We start from the raw sequence: 18,719 nt of genomic DNA on the forward strand, positions 1-18,719 counted from the left end.
ACAAATTCTACACGAATGTATTTCTTTAAGCCAGGGGTCTGCAACCGTTACAATCAAATGAATCATTTTTGCAACATTTTCTTGCTAAATAAAAAAAAATATCCAGAGTCACATTGAAGTTTTATACTAAGACAACAGAACTCATTAGTTGTTTTAGGAATGCTTCATTTAAAAACCATTGGTTATTACCGGTACATTCTAAAACTTAAGATATGTAATAAAATTGGACGTTTGTTACACATTAGGACCAAGAAAATGACCAAACTGCTGTTCATAAATTTTAATAAATGAACTGTATGAGCTCATGGAGGTCCTGTATATATAATAGTTGGAAAAATAACTAATGTATTTAATCAAACTGTTACAGTAATTAGGCTAGTTTGACGAAACATCAAATTGACGTACTGATTTTTTTTAAATGCCAACAGCAGAAACCTTTCAGGTTTTTATCAAAAGGAAAGTCTTTTCCAATTATTTACCACAACGACATGCCATATTTTTATAAAATACTCCATTTCAGGGACTGGTAATATAGTTTGTGTGCAAAACTGCACTCATAATTTATTTTTCCCTTAATAACCAGCTGCAAGTGTGTTGAAAATGATGCGACTTTAAGAATAAAACTAATCACCTTGCGTGGCAATAAGGGATGAACGAAGCAAGTTCATACATTATCCTCTACAGATTATTAGTACTTTTGTCAGATGTTTTACTCATAAGCTTGAACAGAAAAACGTTTATAATAATTTCTATGTTAGTTTTTGGATCAAAGCTACAAAGAGACATTGGAAGGGGACTAAAACTACCGTAGGTTGCAGACCGCTGCTTTAGGCCTTCAAACACAAAATGCATTGAAGCTTCAGAAACGTTCATTTTCTATTAATATTGCAAATCTACTTCCACAAGAAAAAAAGATCACAGTCAAACGCATAAAAAAAAAAGGGATAACTTTCACAGAAACCGTTTTTAAAGAAAGTTAGGGATGTTCCAAAACTTAATACCAGCAGCAGAATTTGGGGACACATCTGACAAGAGACCACCGTGAAGTTCGCAACTCAAAAAGCTCAGGGTCCATGTGCACGGATAAAAGGTTGTGCTATTTTAAATTAAACGGGTCAAAATTCAGTGTTGCATGTGTGCTACAACTGCACTCCCATAGCTCCAGGTTAAATCGCACGAGTTAATGTCTGCTTATAAACATCTACAGTCATTACAGGTTTAGAGACTACCGGTACCTGTGGCTTTCTCCTATATAATATTCAACATTCTCAAGATTTATGGAATTTGGTATTGAGAACCATGAAACATCCATAACAGTACTGGCTGTCAGTTTCACCACAGTAACATAACTTCCAAAAGTAAATACTGTTCGTCAAGTTTTTTTTATTCATCTTCTCTTGAAGTTATGTAAGTTGCCTACGCCCAAAGGCTTCTCAGGGCACAGTTTAAAAAGTCTGCAGACTCCACATTTACAAAACAAACAAAAAGCACAATTCATTCAAACTAGAACAAAAAATTATGTTAAAAATTAGTCGAATGAATATTGCAGGTATCGGATAAAAGGTACTGCCATTCCATCAACCAAAAATACAGATACCCTAAAATGACGAAAACCTCTCCATCAGCATAGAGGCGTAGGTGTTGGGGAAACAAGAGCGCTTTAGGAGAACCAGGACGGGGTGGAAAAATGGCAACGGGCACACATTCATGGGAAGTCAATATCGACGCCGCTTGCTGTTAGGGCCATCAAAGACACCCCCAACCGGACTGCCCAAGCCAAATCCTGATGTTGGTCCAACCTGCTGCCCCAGGGACTGCTGATGTTGCTTTGGGGACTCAACATCTGGTCGACCCCCCATTGATCCACTTTGGGCGTATCGATCATTCCGCTGAGGTGAGCGTTGCGGAAGAATTGGAATAGTTTGTACGAGTTCATTTGGAGGTATGGAAGACGTTTTTGAGGGCGATGAAAAACAGTTATTCCAGGGAAAAGGTGAACATCGATATCAAACAAAGAAAAGGGAGTTTTCAAAAGTTTGGTCAGAGTTTGATCCAAGTGTCGCCATCCAAGAGAGGAGAGCCACGCAGACAAGGAAGCAGAGAGAAATACAAGTTAGTTTGCTAAAATGTACTTACTAAAATCACACCTAAAGCTAGACCTATTATGAACTTGACATGGAAATGTAATGGGGTGTTTAAATGATGTATCTTTCAAAGCCAAATGCCGATTTTCCTGTTTGTGAATATTTTTGTGAAAGTTGAGGTTTGGCCAAAACATTACCATAGCTCCATTCTCTGACATCAATGGCGTTCCCGTATTTGCGGTTCCTTCCGGGCCAATGGCTCCTCCCCTTCCACTTACGCCCATCATTTGACCTTGGTTACCACTGGGCCCTGCGGAGGCCTGGTTATAGCCATCTACACGCAAAACAACGAGTTATGGGTTTAATTTTGGTAGTTCAACGTAAACAAATCACTTATTTATAGCCGACTATTACAACTTCTCTTTTTGTGGTCAAAAAAAGTTTACGTTGGCTTTCAGTCGAAAGTAGTCGAGACATTTTAGCAAAAGTTGCCAAAACTCAATGCTTAAAAGTAAATTTACGTAGTCGACAAATATTTCATAAAGAAAATAAAAATGTATTCTATGACAACAAACTGTTCTTTTATATTTTGTGTCGTTTTAGAATTGAACATTTGATGTGAAAACAGCTTATGAACACGGCAACGCCTAAAAGAACGGTGCAGTTCAAGTTTCGCGATAAAGCATCAGTGCAAATTAAGTCTGCTTACTACCAAGAACCAAAAACCAACGTCACTTTATATTTACAACCGTTATGTTCTAGGATAGTAGGGAAGATGTGTGACGAACAGCAGAATAACCGCTGACAGGGAGCACTTGTGGTCATGAGATGATGTCTGAGTCTCTATAGGAACCAACCACCGAATTGCACATCACCCTAACTTTAGACAAATGCATTGAGTATTCAAATACAGGAGGAAGGGGGCTGAACACTGAAAATTTCAATCCTGCCTTATTATGATCCCAAGTTTAAAATCAGATGGATTCAAATGGGTATTACTTGAAAAGCTGAGAGTTTGAATACATTATACTTGCAGATTTACCAACAGCTACTAGGCACCACTATGAAATTTTGACAGTGTTATGACCTTGAGCAAAAACACCACAATTTCACTGGATCATGGTTTAAAACAAAAACACAAACCATATTAAGATGTACTACATGATGTAATGTATCAATTTCAAATAAATGTTTACAAAAGTCTACTTTAGTTAAGGTACACCAGATCGAAGGAGCTTAGCACAGATAAGCAGATGTTCGCCAGTAAATTAGTCGTTAAAGCAAGCCAGCAGTAAGTTGTTTATTTTACCATATGCCAACTCTTGTAGCTTGTTGCAAACATTATTTCAAAACAACATAAATAAAAAATGTGATGAGTGTCATTCGTCTGGTAGACAAGCCAAAGCTGTTGGACTTCACTTACCTGCGTAGGGAACCAGCCATATTCAATAAGCTCTTGAGAAGAGTTGGCTATAGAACCACTAAAGTTGATATCAACTATAAAGAAAGTCTGAAACAAAGACCCAAGCTGCCTGTGAGCCTCCGGTAACTAGCTACAGATGGCAAGTTGTGACTGATAATTTACCAAAAATGCTACATTTGTTGAAATCACTGATAAATAATCATTGAAAGACCTGTGAGACCATTGAGCCCTCGTTGGGAGATAGCTGAGCATTCATTAAAATGTCTGCTCCCCTTAAAGGCCACAGAGATGGTTTTTAACCAGTTTAAACTTGATGCAGACCATGGCATCCACAGCATTCACTGAAAATTCATTGAGAAATCGTAGGAAGACCTCGGGGATCATTAAGCGTTCAATGAATTGAACATCATTACCTGCAGCTTTCCCTCAGTGTGGACCGAACTTGGCAAAAAAGGCCTTTTCCTACTCAGCTCCTGCAACCTGAAACACCTTGCAACAGGAACTGAAGTTGTCCTCCCTGATTTATTTAAGGAGTTTCAAACATTTGATAATGTCAATGGAAAAATCAAAGCAAATATGTTCTTGTTTTTATTATTTCACCGTTTTACGGTACCCTGGTTTATTGGTTTATTCACTTCTCTTATTTTAACTGCATTTTTACTGTTGTTTATTGTTGTCATTGTCTCCTGTTTTGTTGTCTGTACTTTATACAATGTATCAAAAAAGTGAGTACACCCCTCACATTCCTGCAGATATTTAACTATATATTTATACTTTAAATCTATAGCAGTGTAAATTTATTATTCCTTCAAAATAAATAGTAAATGGACTGTACTTATATAGCGCCTTTCTATCTTATTTCAAGGTACTCAAAGCACTTTACACTACAATCTGTGCCTCATTTACTCATTTATACAGCACTCTACTAGATCTCTACAAAGCCAAGTGAACAAATCGTTCTAAAGAGACTAATAGGTGCTTTAGATCACATTCATACACTGATGGGACACACATCAGAGGCTATGAAGGGTTCAGTGTCTTGCCCAGGGACACTTGGGCATGCGACTGCTGGTGGATTCGAACCCCAAACTCTTGCATTGGAGGACGACTGCTCTTACCACTCAGCCACAGCCGCCCATAAATAACTCAATATACAGCCATTAATGTCTAAACCACCAAAAGATATGTTTTGGAAAGATCTGGATGAAGTGATAGAGAGTATTCCCAGGGAGGAGAGAGTGGTGATGGGAGCAGACCTGAATGGACATGTTGGTGAAGGAAACAGAGGGGATGAGGAAGTGATGGGTAGGTTTGGTGTCAAGGAAAGAAACCAGGAAGGACAGATGGTGGTGGATTTTGCCAAGAGAATGGAAATGGCTATAGTCAATACCTATTTCCAAAAGAGGGAGGAACATAGAGTGACCTATAAGAGTGGAGGAAGGAGTACGTAGGTCGACTACATTCTGTGTAGAAGAGGAAACCGGAGGGAGATTGGGGACTGTAAGGTTGTGGCAGGGGAGAGCTTGGCCAGACAGCATCGAATGGTTGTGGGTAGAATGACTGTTGTTGTGAAGAAGAGAGAAAGAGTAAAATCAGAGAAGACCAAATGGTGGAAGCTGAAGAAGGAAGAATGTTGTGAGAAATTCAGAGAGGAGTTGTTAAAGGCTCTGGGTGGTAAGAAAGAGCTTCCAAATGACTGGGCTACTACAGCAACAGTAATTAGAGAGACAGATAGGAAGGTACTTGGTGTGTCATCTGGACAGAGAATGGATGATAAGGAAACCTGGTGGTGGAATAGTGAAGTGCAGGACGCCGTTCAAAGAAAGAGATTAGCCAAGAAGAAATATGACAGTAAGAGGGCTGAAGAGAGGAGACAGGAATATAAGGAGATGGGACGTAGAGCAAAGAGGGAAGCAGCTAAGGCAAAGCAGAGGGCGTACGATGAGTTGTATGGGAGACTGGACACTAAAGAGGGCGAGAAGAACTTGTACCGATTGGCAAGACAGAGGGATCAGGCTGGAAAGGATGTGCAGCAGGTTAGGCTTATTAAAGATAGGAATGGTAATGTGTGAGGAGAATGTGACAGGAAGATGGAAGGAGTACTTTGAGGAGCTAATGAATGAAAAGAATGAAAGAGAAAGAAGAGTAGGGGTCATAGAAACTGTGGACCAGGAAGTGGGAAAGATTAGTGAGGGTGAAGTCCAGAAAGCTCTGAAAAGAATGAAGAAGGGGAAGGCAGTAGGACCTGATGACATACCAGTGGAGGTTTGGAAATGTCTTGGAGAGATGGCAGTGAGGTTTTTGACTCAAATACTCAATGGCATATTTGAGGGTGAGAAAATGCCTCAGGAATGGAGAAGAAGTGTGCTGGTACCCATTTTTAAGAACAAGGGTGATGTACAGAGTTGTAGCAACTACAGGGGAATTAAGTTAATGAGCCACACAATGAAGATCTGGGAGAGAGTTGTGGAAGCAAGACTTAGACGAGAGGTGACTATCTGTGAGCAGCAGTATGATTTCATGCCAAGAAAGAGCACCACAGATGCCATCTTTGCTTTGAGAATGCTGATGGAGAAGTACAGAGAGGGTCAGAAAGAACTCCATTGTGTCTTTGTGGATTTAGAAAAACATATGACAGAGTGCCAAGAGAGGAGGTGTGGTATTGCATGAGGAAATCTGGAGTGGCAGAAAATTATGTTAGACCAGTACAGGACATGTATGAGGACAGCAGGACAGTGGTGAGATGTGCTGTAGAAGTGACGGATAGCTTCAAGGTGGAGGTGGGATTGCATCAAGGATCTGCTCTGAGCCCTTTCTTCTTTGCTCTGGTGAAGAACCGACTAACGGCTGAGGTCAGGCAAGAATCCCCATGGATGATGATGTTTGCAGATGACATTGTGATCTGTGGTAAGAACAGGTAGAAGAGAACTTGGAGAGGTGGAGGTATGCACTTGAAAGAAGAGGAATGAAAGTCAGCCGTAGTAAGACAGAGTACGTGTGTGAATGAGAGGGAGGCTGGTGGAACGGTGAGGCTACAAGGAACAGAGGTCACAAAGGTGCAGGACTTCAAGTACTTGGGGTCTACTGTCCAGGAAAATGGGGAATGTGGAAAAGAAGTGAAAAAGAGAGTCCAGGCAGGATGGAGTGGATGGAGAAAAGTTTCAGGAGTGATTTGTGACAAAAAGGTGTCAGCAAAGGTCAAAGGAAAAGTTTACAAGACAGTGGTGAGACCAGCTATATTGTATGGTCTGGAGACAGTGGCACTGACAAAAAGACAGGGGAAAGAACTGGAAGTGACAGAAATCAAGATGCTAAGATTCTCCTTAGGAGTGACAAGGATGGATAAGTTTGGGAATGAGATCATCAGAGAGGTATAGCACAGGTTGAACAACTGGGAGATAAAGTTAGGGAGGCCAGACTGAGATGGTTTGGACATGTCAAGAGGAGGGACCGTGGGTATATTGGTAGAAGGATGTTAGAAATGAAGCTGCCAGGAAAAAGACAGAGGAGATATATGGATGCAGTTAGAGAGGACATGAAGGTAGTTGGAGTGAGGACAGAGGATGCAGAGGACAGAGTGAGGTGGAGAATGACTCGCTGTGGCGACTCCTCAAGAGGGAAAAGCTGAAAGAAGAAGAATGTCTAAACCACCGGCAACAAAAGTGAGTACACCTCTTAGTGAAAGTTCCTTAAGTGTCAATATTTTGTGTGGCCACCATTATTTACCAGAACTGCCTTAACTCTCCTGGGTATGAAGTTTACCAGAGCTTCACAGGTTTCCACTGGAAAGCTTTTCCACTCCTCCATGACGACATCATGGAGCTGGTGGACATTTGAGGCTTTACGCTCCTCCACCTTTTGCTTGAGGATGCCCCAAAGATGTTTTATTGGGTTTAGGTCTGGAGAAATGCTTGGCCAGCCCATCACCTTTACCCCCAGCCTCTTCAATAAAGCTGTGGTCGTCTTAGAGGTGTGTTTCGGGTCATCATCATGCTGGAACACTGCCCTGCGACCCAGTTTCCGGAGGGAGAGGATCATGCTCTGCTTCAGTATTTCACAGTACATATTGGAGTTCATGTGTCCCTCAGTGAAATGTAACTCCCCAACACCTGCTGCACTCATACAGCCCCAGACCATGGCATTCCCACCAACAGGCTTGACTGTAGGCATCACACACTTATCTTTGTACTCCTCACCTGATTGCCACCACACATGCTTAAGTCGATCTAAACCAAACAAATGAATCCTGGTCTCATCCGACCGTAGGACATGGTTCCAGTAATCCATGTCCTTTGGTGACACATCTTCAGCAAACTGCGGGCTTTCTTATGTACAGACTTCAGAAGAGGCTTCCTTCTGGGATGACGGCCATGCAGACTAATTTGATGTAGTGTGCGGCATATGGTCTGAGCACCAACAGGCTGACCCCCCACCTCTTCAATCTCTGCAGCAATGTTGACAGCACTCCTGCACCTATCTTTCAAAGACAGCATTTGGATGTGACGCTGAGCACGTGCACTCAGCTTCTTTGGACGACCAACGTGAGGTCCGTTCTGAGTGGACCCTGCTCTTTTAAAACGCTGGATGATCTTGGCCACTGTTCTGCAGCTCAGTTTCAGGGTGTTGGCAATCCTCTTGTAGCCTTGGCCATCTTCATGTAGTGTAACAATTCGTCTTGTAAGATCCTCAGAGTTATTTGCCATGAGGTGCCATGTTGGAACTTTCAGTGACCAGTATGAGAATGTGTGAGAACTGTACTATAAAATTGAACACACCTGCTCCCTATGCACACATGAGACCTAGTAACACTAACGAGTCACATGACATTTTGGAGGGAAAAATGACAAGCAGTGCTCAATTTGGATATTTAGGGGAGTAGTCTCTTAGGGGTGTACTCACTTTTGTTGCTGGTGGTTTAGACATTATTGGCTGTATATCAAGTTATTTTGAGGGAAGAATAAATCTACAGCTATAGAAACTGAACACAGACTACTTTTCATTGTGTCAAAGTGTCATTTTGTCAGTGTTGTTCCATGAAAAGATATACTTAAATATCTGCAGGAATGTGAGGGGTGTACTCACTTTTGTGATACACTGTATGTTCTGTCTGGAACAAGTCCCTCTTGCAAATGAGTCGCTGTGGCTCACACAGGCTAGCCTGTATAAATAACGGTTGAATGAATGAATGAATGAAAGGCCATTGAGACCGACATTAGTTTGGACACCCATTTTCAACAATCTCACCTCTGTGGAAAGAGAATATACCGGTAAATACACTAGAAGGTTCCTGGGGAAACTTTTACGGGGACTGCCATGCTGCTGCAAATATAAATTTTTAATTTGACTATATTACCGGGTATATATACCGGTATACTATATACCAAAAACATGCATGTTAGGCTGCCTTCAGGCCCAGGCCTCCCTTGCAAAAGAGATCTGTAATGGTTGCCTGCCTGGTTAAATAAAAGGTTAATAAATATTATGTTTTTGGGTCCGCGCTCAGCTACCACTATACCAAATTTCAGCTGAATAGCTCTAAAAATATCTGAGTTATTGTATTTTTAGCTAAGGTGGCCATCTTAGATTTTGATTTGCATTAGGAATATTAAGACTCGCTCTCAGCTATGACCAGAGCTAATTTCAGCCCAATATCTCAAAGAAAGATTGAGTTATATCAGTTAGAAGCTGTTGAGTTCAGTCAGGCATTTTGTATGGGGAAATGTTGCCTTTGTTTGCAAATTACGTCGCCACGGTAACTCGAAACACCAATAAAAGTAATAGCACACATCACAGTGCAGAGCCAGTTGTTTTGAGTTTTGAGTAAAGTTAAGAAACCCTTTGTTAGGTGGATTATGATAGGTGCTGCCTCTTACTAGGCAGTCCCAAAAAATATCCTTTTGACATGGCTAGATCTTGGCATAGGCTAGGCTATGGGTGGGAAACTTTAGGCACCTTGCAATTCGAGTATGATTCAGGGGACTGCAATGTGATTACCAAACAGTTACTGATGTAGCTCGATGCATCTTTAGACTAAAAACAAAATCCAGACCATAAAAAGCAGTTTTCATACAAACAAGGTTTTGGGAACAAAAAGAGGATTACCCACTACCCTGAAGGTGACCAATCTAACAAATTAGCAAAGAAACAAAAGTATGCTTTTTACCACTTCAGCTTTTGTTCAGTCCATGCACAGTATTTGAATGTGTTTGTATGACCTCTCAGCTGGTAGAAAAGTAAGCACACATCTAAAATTTTAATAGGAAATCTATAAGAACTTCCCAGTGTTTAAAATAAATAGGCTTAAAATGAGCTTCGTAAGGGTGTCGAACTCTGTTACCAAAAGGAGCCAAAATTTAAAAACTTTGTCTGAGCCACGGGCACTTTCAGCTGAAACATTAACTCGAGTCAGATACCAGATATATTTTCTTTGTTGCAGGTTCTTGAACAAGAGTTGGATCCGTCTCATTTGATGTTCTGTTGCTCTTTCCACATCAGAATCAATAATGGCAGAATGATCCAGCCTTCTTTCTGGCGTCAAAGTTAGCCAGCTGGCATAAGAAGTCGATACTAAATGACATATTTATCTTTTTTTTTAAAGAATAAATTAGAAGAGATACAATATTTTACATTTAAATTATCATCTTGGGGGACCAGATTTGGCCCACGGCTCTTGAGTTGGACATATGTGATGGCCAATTTTGGCCTTAAAAGAGAAGAGTTGGAAGCTCCGTAGTCTGGAGAAAGCTCAGGTTAGAGCTGCTCCTCTACACAGAAGGAGTCAGCTGAGATGGTTAAAGTACCGGTATCTCATTAGGAAGCCTTCTGAACATCTCTTTGGGGGGTTTCCAGGCATGTTCCAATGGAAAAGACACTGGGGCAGACCCAGAACTCACAAGGAGGAACAAATATTCTGGATTATTCAGGCAAACTAAATGCAACAAATTGGTGCCTTAAACCTGTGGTTCCCAACCCTAGTCCTTGAGGAACACCATCTTGCATGTTTTAGTTATTTCCCTGCTTTGACACACCTGAAATGAATGGGTGATTAACAGGCTTCTGCAGAACTTGAGCAAGTAATTAAATGATTGAATCAGGTGTGTCGGAGCAGGGAAACAACTAAAACATGCAGGATGGTGTTTCTCGAGAACCAGGGTTGGGAACCACTGCCTTAAACAACAAACTTGTACCGGTAGCTATTGTTGGTGGTGAAAATTATGTAACCCAAGCCACTGACATAAGTTTTGTTGTAGTCCCAAAAAATGTTTCCCTGACCTAAACTGGAACCTCAGTAGTGTAGTCACTACTGGTTTTAAAGTTGGACACAAGCTTAAGGAAAGAAACACCTGACCAGTTTCCCATTGCCAACAGTTCATAGTCTGACTCCATATTTACCACACCAACAATGACCTCCTTGTATCGAGGTTTCCTTTCAAACTGAAGCTACCACACCTGTTACCGTGTTTCAGGTCGTTAAAATTTATTTTTTGAAAAGACAGATGAGAGTGGTTTTAAGTACAGTAAAAATATGAGAACTCAGTTAAAAGAAAAGCAAGTGAAATAACCCATTACGAATATGGTATTGTTAAAACATCACTTGTTGCCAAAAACAAAATAAGATCATGTAAATGTCTTTACCTGGGTGATGTGCAATCCTGGGTTATAAGCTGTCCACATTATAGCACTAATCACTTGGTCCCTAGCCCCTCATCCTGCATTTGGCCGATTGGCGTTCAAGTTGTTCTTCTGGTCCCAATTCCACTTTATAGTGAACAAATATTTTTGCTTCTTATCTTGTCATTTAATCATTTTTAGCTACACCTGTAAAAGGTTGGAATAGAAAAGTACCACGCAAAAGCTACCAGTTTTACTGTTCTAGGATTATAAATACCAATACCTACAATTTTTTTTTTCAACTGCCAGATCTGCATATAGCTGAGGATGAAGGCTCAGGGACAAAATAACTTTTGAAACTAGGAAATCCCAACCCCACACACAAGCCCTAATCAGTGCATCGCATAATTAGTATAAACTGCATGACATGTGGGAATAGGTTTTTGGCATTGCATCCCAGGTGAATATTTCGAAAAAATAAAAGGATGGAAAAACAACAACACCACGGCTACACTTCCCAAAGCAGTGAAACATAGTTAAACATCGGTGGACTGTGGATGCAAGACAAAAGTGACACATTCAAAATTATTCAACCTGCACAATCAGGCCCGTACCTCCCATATTAACGGCTCCACGAGGACCCAGCTCACCCCCTCTCATTTCCTGTTCTCTCTGAAAGAAGTGAAGAAGATCCTTAAGAACTGCTAAAAATACAAACCATTAGCAGAAAGATGATGGTGAACCCTTCAAATTTTGTTTTAACTGCTTTTAAACACAACCACAAAGGAAAGGAACTGTCATATTTACCTTGTTTTTTAACATCATTTACCTTTTTAATACATATAAAAATGTTAATCATTAAAACAATAAATAGGTTTTATGCCTAGCTTTACCGCAACAATCCTATACTGTAGCTCAATTCAGGTACTCGTGTTGAACCTGAAACACCAAGTCACCTAGTCATAGATAAGCAATAAAATAACTGACATGGTAATTTGTAAAATAATCTTTTTAACTACGCTTGTATACTTTAACTAGCAACCCTTTGGGTCATGAGTCTCTACAGTTTCATTATTTATTTTATTGAGGGCGGAAGCTACTAGTCCCAAAAATACAAGTTAGATGAAAATCTTAAATCTATGCAAGACCAGAAAGTTAACTAAAGTTAAACTAATTTTATTTGCACGTGTTTCGGACGACTTGATGGGGAATGCAAGACTAAATGCTAATCCAAGTCTTTTTGCATCACATTGATCACCTGTTGGCACAAGACACGACAAAGTATTTCACCGACTGCCAAACTGGTTATTTTATTTGTGTATTTGAAGATGCACTTGAAAACTACAAGGGTGCATCTTGCTGCAAAGGGATGAAAAACAAGAATCTTTTCAGGTGTTTTGGGGAGTTATCGCAACTGCAGGCTAGTCAGTGTGCTGTGGTAGAACACTGTCCTAGAACCTCACTGTGCAGCGGGTGGTTCAATTGACAAAAAAAATAAATAAATACGTGTTTAACTTACAAGTAAGCCTTTCTTGTTTCTATGTATGAACACACAATTAAGGTAATTTCATAATTGCACCGCTAAGAATCCAACTATTGAAGTTATGATTGGTCATTCCAAGAAAACCCAGAAATATTCAACTAACCTGACGGTCACAGATTGCACATGCTGTGGTTAATGGTTTTACACAAAAAGCAAGTATTCAAGTGTTCCTGCCATTCTAGTAGCTTGAATATTTCATTAGTTTGACATTGCCCTGCTTTTATGTAACTTATTCACACAGCCGAAAAGGAGATCTATGATAGCACACAATGATCGAACTATCAGAATCAGTTTTATTATCATTGCACCGAGATACAACGAGAATACGTACGTAGTCATCCGAAAGATGGACTGAGTGCACGAAGCTGCTGCTACTTTATATAGCGCGGCCTTCTTATTCTTTTCAGAATACATTTTTTGGATAGAAAAAGGGACAAAGCCATGAGGAGAGGGGTAGTGGATGCAGTTAAAATAAAAGTAGTGTAGTTACAGCGCTGTACAGGTCTGTCGTGGTGAAGAGAGAGCTGAGTCAAAAGGCGAAGCTCTCAATTTACCGATCGATCTACGTTCCCACCCTCATCTATGGTCACAAGCTTTGGGTTGTGACCGAAAGAATGAGATCTCGGATACAAGCGGCCGAAATGAGTTTTCTCCACAGGGTGTCTGGGCTCTCCCTTAGAGATAGGGTGAGAAGCTCGATCATCCGGGAGGGACTCGGAGTAGAGCCGCTGCTTCTCCACGTCGAGAGGAGCCAGTTGAGGTGGCTCGGGCCTCTGTTTAGGATGCCTTCTGGACGCCTCCCTGGTGAGGTGTTCCGGACACGTCCCACCGGGAGGAGGCCCAGAGGAAGACCCAGGACACGCTGGAGGGACTATGTTTCTTGGCTGGCCTGGAAACGCCTCGGGATTCCCCTGGAAGAGCTGGCCCAAGTGGCTGGGGAGAGGGAAGTCTGAGCCTCCCTGCTTAGGCTGCCACCCCCGCGACCCGACCCCGGATAAGCGGAAGAAAATGGATGGATGGATAGTTACAAAAAAGATCTCTTCACACCTTGTCCTAACAGGACACGATTTAAGACCTCAAAAAACTCTGCCAGCAGCACATTTAAGAACACGTTACATATGCATTTGACGACGAGGCGTGCCATGAAGCACTAACAGATAGTCCATTGTCCTGATAAGATGATAGTCAGCTGGCACAGTTCTGATAAGCCTCCACATAAGTTGGGGGGGGGGGGGGGTTGCAATAGACAAAGCTTTTCCTTAGTTTACACATTTCCCAGGAGAAATTGATAAGTCGGTGTGTTTCGAGGCCAACCGGGGAGTCAGAATCAGATAAAACCACAATTGTTGATTTATTCAGGCAGACTATTTTTCCTTGTCAGCCTTTGAGGTTGTTTTCACACCTGATAGTCTGGTAGACTCGGTTCGGTTGGGGACCAGTATTCATGACATTTTGTTTACATTTGAGCTGGTGCGTTTGCATTCACACTGCACTGTGCAGTCGAGCCAACCTGTTAGAACCAACCTGTTCCCCCACTCGCTTGTGGGGGCGCTGCACCAAGAACTACTGAAAGAAACAACACAAAAACCTCTGAAGACACGTCTTCTTCTTCTGGAAATAAAAGCAAAAACGGAGTGGCATCAAATTTTAGCAGTTTTAGGAGTTATGCTTTGTCATTTTTCAAAAATGGACTCAGCATATGTGGAAGATGAGGCAGAAGACCATGGAGAATGTTGTTTTTCACACAAGGCAGCTGACGGCTCCAAAAGAGGTAAGAGAAATGCATTTGTTTGCCCTGCGCTGTACTCCACTTCTAGCTTGTGGAGCGGGACCCGGTCTGTTTGCATTCACACTGTACTCGAACCGCGCTGAAGTTTTCTTCTACCAGACCAAGACCTAGGTTTTAGACTGGGCCAGAATTCGCCTTTTTGTTCCGTGACAGAGTTCGATGGCGAGTTCACACCTCCCCAAACGAACCGGACTTCCTAGGCAAACGGGCTAGAGTTCGGGACAACAGCGCTGGTGTGAATGCACTCTGAGTCTGTACCGATACTTCCAAGGTCCGAAATGGCCAGATTAGGGTGCATTCTACTGGTCCGTGCTTACGAGCCTCTTCAAGAAGTTTTTTTTTTCATGCTGACGAGTCCCAAAGCCGCAGGTGGACTGTGATTCAAATCACTTCCAACTTACGGTTTCGCTCGTAAATCAGCTGATTTTGAGTCCTCAAAGCATGAACCAACCTTCACATGGACAGCAGCTTGTCGAGGTACAAATTAGCTGCAGCCATCTTCTTAGTGTGTTGATAAATCAGGATACAGACTATTCCAAAAACAGGAAACCTGTTATCATAAATCCAATTATATGCAATTTTGGAGTCCTCGTTCGACAGCAGAGGTCGCCACATCACCCCCAGAGATTTATCCAGTTGCATGTGTCTTGTCCGAGCAAATGAGGGTTCTCCAGGACCCTATCGCTTTGTTGAAAATATTTTGTAGTTTACATTGAAAAGTCCAGTTGGTCAGATCCAAAACAGTAGTTTTCATTTCGGAAGATGTGTAAAAATAGAAGGTGCTCCGATACACAGACAGAGAGCAAAAAAGCAGGAGGAGAACAGGGAGCGGAGAGAAACGCATGCGTCTCGTTAAGAGAGCTAGTGAGGAAAAAATGGCATAAAGGCACTAAATGAGTCTTTCTGAGGTTACCCTTAAATAACTCACACAGACCAAGTAGGCAGCTTAGCTTCACATTGGTGTTTCAGAATCAGAATAAGCTTTATTATCATTGTACCAGGATACAGTGAGATTATGTTTGTACAGTCGTCTGAAAGATGGTCTACCCATACGTTGTTGCTGCTACAAGGGCGCGGCCTCTTATTCTTTATCAGAATACTTTTTTAGTAGAAAAAGGTGAATGGCCATGAGGATGGATAGCGGTATTACAAAAAAGATCTCTTCACATCTTGTCCTGATAGGACAAGATTGAGACATAAAAAAACTCTACCAGCAGCACATTTACAAACATAATTACATATGCATTTGACGTCAAGACGTTGAGATTTGTCCATGACGCACTTCCAGATAGGCCATAGTCCTGATGGTGATATTGTTTACCTGGCAGTTCTGATAAGACTGCACAGAAGTTCTTGGTGGGAAAGGGGGGGGGGGGGTGCGCGATAGACTAAGCTTTTTCCTTAGTTTACCCATGTCCCAGGATAAATTTGATAGTCACCTGCATCTGAGGCCAAATGGGAGAGTCAGATTCAGATACCAAAACAGTCCATGCTCAATAATCCAGGTATACAATCCAAGAATTTTCAGTCAGGTCATCTGGACAATTTCTTTTTTTTTTTAAGCCACAATTTTTGTTTATTTTTCTTGTCAGCCTTGAGTCCTGCTGGTACTTTCCAAATCCAAAATGTCCAGATTTATGGGCAATCTACTGATCCGTGTTAGGAGCCTCCTTCAAGGTCAACTTCAACATGCTGGCGAGTCCTAGAAGCCGCAGGTGGCCTGTGATTCTCACAAATCGTTTCCATCTTATGGTTTAGCTCGTAAATCGGCTGATTTTGAGTACTCGTAGCAAGAACCAAACGTTCACACAGACTTGGCAGTTTGTCATGGCAAAAACTGCTGCCGATGTTTTCTTCAAAAGTTGATAACATAGGGACCCGCCGATGTCAAAAAGCAGAAACCCTGCTATCATGAATCCAATTATTTAAACGTCTTTGGCATCCTCCTGAGACAGAACTGAAGCTGCCAAACTCCCCACGGATCCCTGATGTATCCTGCAACGCGAGTCTCGGCAGGGCATGAGGGCTCTCCAGGACCCTGTCATTTTGTTGAAAAGACTTTGTCCATTACGTTGAAAGTCCAGCTCACCAGATCCATAATAGTATTTTTTGTGTACACACACCAAGTTAATGTTGCTCAACCAGCTGAGTGACAGCAGCATCATTGGTTAAAGTGGTGTGTTCTGCAACGCCAACTCTGATGTACGGACAAACACAGTTTAGGCCTATTATAGACCTCTGTTGCTGGCTTGGAGGTGTTAGGAGCATGTCAACTTTGACCTCATCATCCTCCATTCGTACAAATAGGAGACCAGCGTGCAGCAATAGGTGCTTTCAGATTAAACCGTTATCAGGATTCTCCAGGACAGTGGGTATATTGGTAGAAGGATGTTAGAAATGCAGCTGCCAGGAAAAAGACAGATACAGTAGCCCCTCGATACTACGCGGTTTGACTTTTGCAGAGTCACTCTTTCGCAGGTTTTCAATGTAAGATTGTACACGACACACGATTGTCTGATTGATGGAAGGCGACCAACCAGAGCATTGCGCTGAGGGGCGGACTGGCCATCAGGAGCACCAGGACATTTCCCGATGGCCTGACCCGCTCAGAGATCACCGAGGTGCTAGAACAAAGGCTCGGTTCGGGTTGCGCTTGATTATTTTAAATAAACAATCCATGCCGCTCACTCAGGTGTCCACCTCACTGAAGCTCCCTTAGCAGTAGCGATGGGGAAAGACAGACCTCACCCAATGACAGACAGCCTCAAAAAGAGAAAGGAGGGAGCGGGAGTGGAGACTGTCTTTTCCCATCGCTACTGCTCAGGGAGATTCAGTGAGGTGGACACCTGAGTGAGCGGCGTGGATTGTTTATTTAAAATAATAAAGCGCGACCCGAACACACTGCAGCGCGAGTTGGAACAGAGCGAGGTGGAAGCATAGCAGAGGCTGTTTTCAAAGGAAATTAAGTAAATTTTACAAATGACCGACGCAGAGAAAACGGTTCGACCCAAGTCCTCCAAAGTGTGGGAGCTCTTCACAAAGATAAAAACTGAGAAACATGCAGCTTTGAAAAGTGACAACACGACACGGGAGAACCACAGAGATAAACGTAAACATGTCTGAGTCACGAGGAGGAGAAGGAGCTGCAGCTGATACAACTCGTGTTGCAGGTGAGTCTCTACAATATTCACATTTGTTCTGTTTCCAGGTGAGAAAACTTAACGTCAGTCTCTCTGGAGCTGAAGCTGCTTGTTTGTTTGTTTGTTTGTTTGCTGATTAATGACGGTGATAGAGAACGTGTGTGTTACTTTTTATTTTATTTAATTGGTACAAGCAGTGTTTAAATGTGATTTATAAAGAAATCTAACGCAAAGATAATAATTTAATGATTAAGCTTCAACTTTTAATTTGCTGACAAAGTCTGAAGACACTGCAGGTATGGCAGGATGAATTGCACTTAAACAAGAATTAAAGTAATTTATTACATCTACTCAAATGTGCGTAATTAAGTATTTTATATATGTGTGTTTAATTGTGCTTTGAGCTACTTTTGCCTGAACCTAATGCTGTAAGTGAAACAAGGCGTTTCTTGAGTTGCTGTAAATTATGCTATAATACATATTTATTGTCTCATTCCAGAAAACAATAACAAACAACAACACTTCATGATGGACAGACATGATGGACACCACAGCAGCAGCTGTCTTCACTGTAAGCATCCTTAAATGATCGTCACTGACATGAGACCTCTGTCGATGGTTGAAGACGAAGGCCTCTCTACAATGATCCACACTTTTAATCCAGGTTACAATAATCCACACTTTTAATCCAGGTTACAATGATCCACACTTTTAATCCAGGTTACAATAATCCACTTTTAATCCAGGTTCCACTCTTCCCTCAAGGACACATTTTACAAAGTAGCTACATATTGTGCAGGTATAAAGTATACAGTTGTATATATTTTCGTGTACATTTATTTTTAAGCTATTTGACTAACTTTAATTTTTTTATTATTCAATATTTTACTAACAGAATAGTCAAATAAATAGCAACCTGTTTTTTGTGCGAATTGCTGTCAGTGAAATGTTCAATTTTGGAGTAAAGGGGGTAGAAATTAAAACATTTGTTGTTGTTTTTCCCCCCCGACAAACCATAGATTAATCTAAAATATTCGGCCAATTAATCGGTTGTTGAAATAATCACCAGTTGCAGCCGTAGTTAGGCATAGCCTTGAAATTATAGGTATCATTATACCCAAGCCTTTCC

General features: G+C 41.5%; 1 protein-coding gene across 2 annotated transcripts in view; it reads right to left on the reverse strand.

Moving 5' to 3' along the window:
- Positions 1–1,158: 1,158 nt before the first annotated feature.
- Positions 1,159–18,719, reverse strand: part of pspc1 (paraspeckle component 1) — a 32,880-nt gene continuing 15,319 nt past the window's right edge. Inside the window, exons 8-10 of one of the 2 annotated variants that reach the window (XM_037696538.1) lie at positions 11,733–11,790; positions 2,282–2,418; positions 1,159–1,889 (exon numbers count right to left, since the gene is read on the reverse strand). In XM_037696538.1, the coding sequence (XP_037552466.1) occupies positions 1,716–1,889; positions 2,282–2,418; positions 11,733–11,790 (369 nt within the window). In that variant the 3' untranslated portion in view covers positions 1,159–1,715. Of the gene's footprint in view, positions 1,890–2,281; positions 2,419–11,732; positions 11,791–18,719 lie in introns of those variants that run through there. The other variant, XM_037696539.1, reaches the window with a different exon arrangement.

This window comes from Nematolebias whitei, chromosome 23, assembly GCF_014905685.2.
Source record: "Nematolebias whitei isolate Nwh7 chromosome 23, NemWhi1, whole genome shotgun sequence".
Classification (NCBI taxonomy): domain Eukaryota; kingdom Metazoa; phylum Chordata; class Actinopteri; order Cyprinodontiformes; family Rivulidae; genus Nematolebias; species Nematolebias whitei.